General features: G+C 42.2%; 1 protein-coding gene across 1 annotated transcript in view; it reads left to right on the top strand.

Moving 5' to 3' along the window:
- Window positions 1-2,909, top strand: part of LOC123964148 (putative SCAN domain-containing protein SCAND2P) — a gene marked incomplete at its 5' end in the record, with an annotated part of 8,545 nt that extends 5,636 nt beyond the window's left edge. The window contains one exon of the mRNA XM_046041253.1: window positions 2,736-2,909. Coding sequence (XP_045897209.1) covers window positions 2,736-2,909 — 174 coding nt within the window. The remainder of the gene's footprint in view (window positions 1-2,735) is intronic.
- Between the last annotated feature and the right edge of the window lie 729 nt (window positions 2,910-3,638).

Below are 3,638 nucleotides of genomic sequence, written 5' to 3'. Positions count from 1 at the left end.
TTTGGATAAAAGCGTCAGCTAAATGAATAAATGTAAATGTTGTAATCAGGTGAGCATATACTAAGTACACATAACTCACACAGATGTTATAACAAGGAAACTGGTAATGTGGGAGACTAAGTGATCAATGAACCAACTTAGAGCGCTGTGGTTCCAGACCTTTTTTGTCAAACACCCCAGGGCCAAGTGAGATGAACCCATTGTCAACAACCATTTATACAGTACCTTTAGCCAAATATCTAAACTGTTTATCCATGCTGTTTGCCTGTTACTCTTTGCGCACTTCATTTCTATCCATTATTATAAAAGTGGAAGTTATAGCTGTGTTCACAAATGAGGTAAACTGTATCAGATCATTTCTTTAAGCATCTGACGGGAGATGGCTTTTAAAAGTCGACACAATCACACAACTCATACTGTTCATAATCACATTTCGTGAACTTCAGTTTATGAAGTTTACATTGTTAAGGTTTAACTGCAAAGAGATGCTGCTGGTGTAAAGAACAGACACAGCTCTGTGTTGGTTGTGTTGTAAAGACTTCAATTTAAAGAAAGAGAAGTGAATGTCTGGTAATGCCTCACAATATAAATGTAGATGGACAGTACCTTGTACAGAGAGAAGGAAGACAACAAATCCACTCGCTGCTGCTGTTAAACTCATAGTTTCTATTCACATCTGTAAAATCACATCAGCAGGTAGATCACATACATGAGAAGTCCTGTATGTCTGTTGGTCACAATAAACATTTCAAATGAAAAAGGGAGGATGTGGTCTTTGTCTCTCTGTGGTTGGGGTAGTTGGTATGGTAAAAGCTGTCCTGGCTTCCTTCCTCTTTACATTATCAACATGCATCAACAGATGAATGTCTGTAAAACTCCAAGTTGCAATGAAAACAAAAATTGTAATGTTTAATATTCTTAGTGTTGTTTTGCTTGATGCAGCTCAATGAGAAATGCATGTTGCTAATACAGACAGGGAAAGTGAGGTCACTCACACGCACACATACACAAACACATACTGTATGTGCAGTCATGGTACAACACATCAACGTGGGCTGCCCTGGCTGCTGGGGTTCTCACCTGCCTGCTGCTGGGGTCGGTGTGGCACTGGTGGGGCATCCCACTCTCACAAAAAAATAATTTTCCTGACAGGCTCATGCACACACATACACCCCCCCCCCTACACACTCACACACTGACAGACACACACGTTACATTTACTCATTTGGCAGACGCTTTTATCCAAAGCGGCTTACATTTAAGGAACATATAACATACAGTAATAAGAGATTTACAAGTGAAAATAGATACAAGTAAGAGCAGCAACAAAATACTAGAGAGAGCTAACGTATGGCATCAGTGGGGTAAGTAGAAGTAATAGTTTAGAAATGAATGCAATCAATACAAGAGAATTGTAAGGAAATAGAGAAGAAGAACACAGGATATGCATGTCAGAGGTAAGTATTGTGGCGTTTAGGTAAATGGGTGCAGACCCAGGAGGTATAGGCGGCATATAATATAGTGTACCAACAGTGTGGATTTGTGCATGTTATATCAAATAATTTGGAGACTCAAAATTCCTTCCCTCTCTCTCTCTGAGAAAAAGGGGGGGGGGGGGAGTTTTCCTCCCCAGGAGTTGGCCTTTTGACATGCAAAAAACTAGAGACATCGCCTGGGGTTTGGTAAGGGGCTGCAGAGACTCAATCAGACATGCATCACTTAAGGACCGTGTATTCAAAGAGCCTTAGTGAACCCCTCTCGCCGTAAAGGTGTCAATAGAGACACTTAGCAGGACAGCAAAGGAATTGTCCAACCCCTCTCCCTCCATAGGGTACCTCAGGACATCAAAGTACCACCCTTTCTGATCCCTTTTCCCACAGAATGGCTGAGCCATAAAACGCCACTCCCTTCTCTTCTTTTAGCTGATGTGCAAATGTGATAAGCCAGGGTTGCCATAGGGAGACACGAACGACTCCTGCCTTCTTGAGCTAAAACAATGTTTCATTATAAACTGTTGTTCTGTTTAAACAATAATCCTTGCTAAGTTAGTGGTGGCGTTTGCCTCCATTTGAATAGTTATGTTACCATGTTGGTGTTATTTGTTGTTGAAAAGAATCTAAATAAGTTAATTTCGCAGTGTTTTAATTTGCAGCAAGGATCCCTGACCGTTATTCATTTTAATGAATCAAAGCTATCGTCATGTAACCCACGCTCCCCCAAATGGACAAAATAAGTATTACAGGCCATCGTCTGAAATGCCGTTGAATGTATAAATGTCACTCTGTATTTATCCTGTCCAATAATCTGATGCCATTTGTGTATCTTGCTTATATTCTCTAAGAACGTGTAACAGTTACTTCCCAACACTGGTCACTCGAATAACAATATGGAACTGGTCACTGGAACATAATATACATAATAGGCCTAAACTAGCTTTAAACTATACAGTATGTGAAAATTTATTGAATTTGCTGAGATTATGTAAGTAATTTAGTAACATTATACTAACAGCTGACTTGAATAACATCAGGTCCAGTGCAGCTGACCTGCCGCCATGTTGTGAATTCATGCCAAGGGTGGTGCATTCAGTAACTCAGTACCGCAGCGTTACTTGGATTGGTACCTGTAATAATATTACTGTTTTAGAAATAGTAATCCGTTACACTACTAGTTACTGGGAATGAGATGAGACTCCAAGGGAACTATATGTCCGCCTTAAAAACTTGTTTCACAAGTGGGTGAAACCAGAGAAATCCACTGTGAAGGACATTTCTGAAGTGATGATCCTGGAGCAGTTTCTGAGGATGGTGAATCCGGAGTTGGAGGTGTGGATACAGGAACGGGCTCCTAAGTCTGCAGAGGAGGCTGCAAGCCTAGCAGAAGTCCAGAGCTCAGAGGAGAAGGGATAAGCTAGGCCAGAAGTTGTACAGCACATGAAGCCCACTCAGTTTCTGGAGTTTGATGTGCCCTCTGATTTATCAGCACAGCAGCAGACTGACCCGACCTTAAAGCCCTGGTTTGATAAAGTCTCAGCGGTTGAAGGGAAGAAGCAGGGACGAACAGATGTTCTTGCAGAAGCAACCTATGCCGTGAGAGATGGTATTCTTTATCAGTGCAAAGGCAAGACTGAGGCCATTGCTTTGCCACAGGCTCTTAGGCAGAAAGTCATTGAACTTGGTCATTCAATCCCCTGGGCAGGCCATTTAGCATTTCAAAAGTCTCTAAATAGAATTGCTAGGCGATTTGTGTAGTCAGGCATGTACACTCAAGTACAGCAGTTTTGTGTATCATGTCAGATATGTCCATTGACCTCAAACAAAGGAGTGGCCCGTGCCCGACTTCAGCCATTGCCTATAATAGACACACCATTTGAAAGAATAGGCATGGATATAGTGGGCCCTCTTGAGAGAAGTTCCTCTGGTGAATGGTGCAGTCCAATCATACTTAGTTGGGGCTCCTTTTGCCTGAATTACTGCAGCAATGCGGCGTGGCATGGAGTCGATCAGTCGGTCTGTGGCACTGCTCAGGTGTTATGAGAGCCCAGGTTGCTCTGATAGTGGCCTTCAGCTCTTCTGCATTGTTGGGTCTGGCGTATCACATCTTCCTCTTCACAATACCCCATAGATTTTCTATAGGGT

This window comes from Micropterus dolomieu, unplaced genomic scaffold (genome assembly GCF_021292245.1).
Source record: "Micropterus dolomieu isolate WLL.071019.BEF.003 ecotype Adirondacks unplaced genomic scaffold, ASM2129224v1 contig_820, whole genome shotgun sequence".
Lineage (NCBI taxonomy): Eukaryota > Metazoa > Chordata > Actinopteri > Centrarchiformes > Centrarchidae > Micropterus > Micropterus dolomieu.
This window is presented reverse-complemented; position numbering and strand designations above follow the sequence as displayed.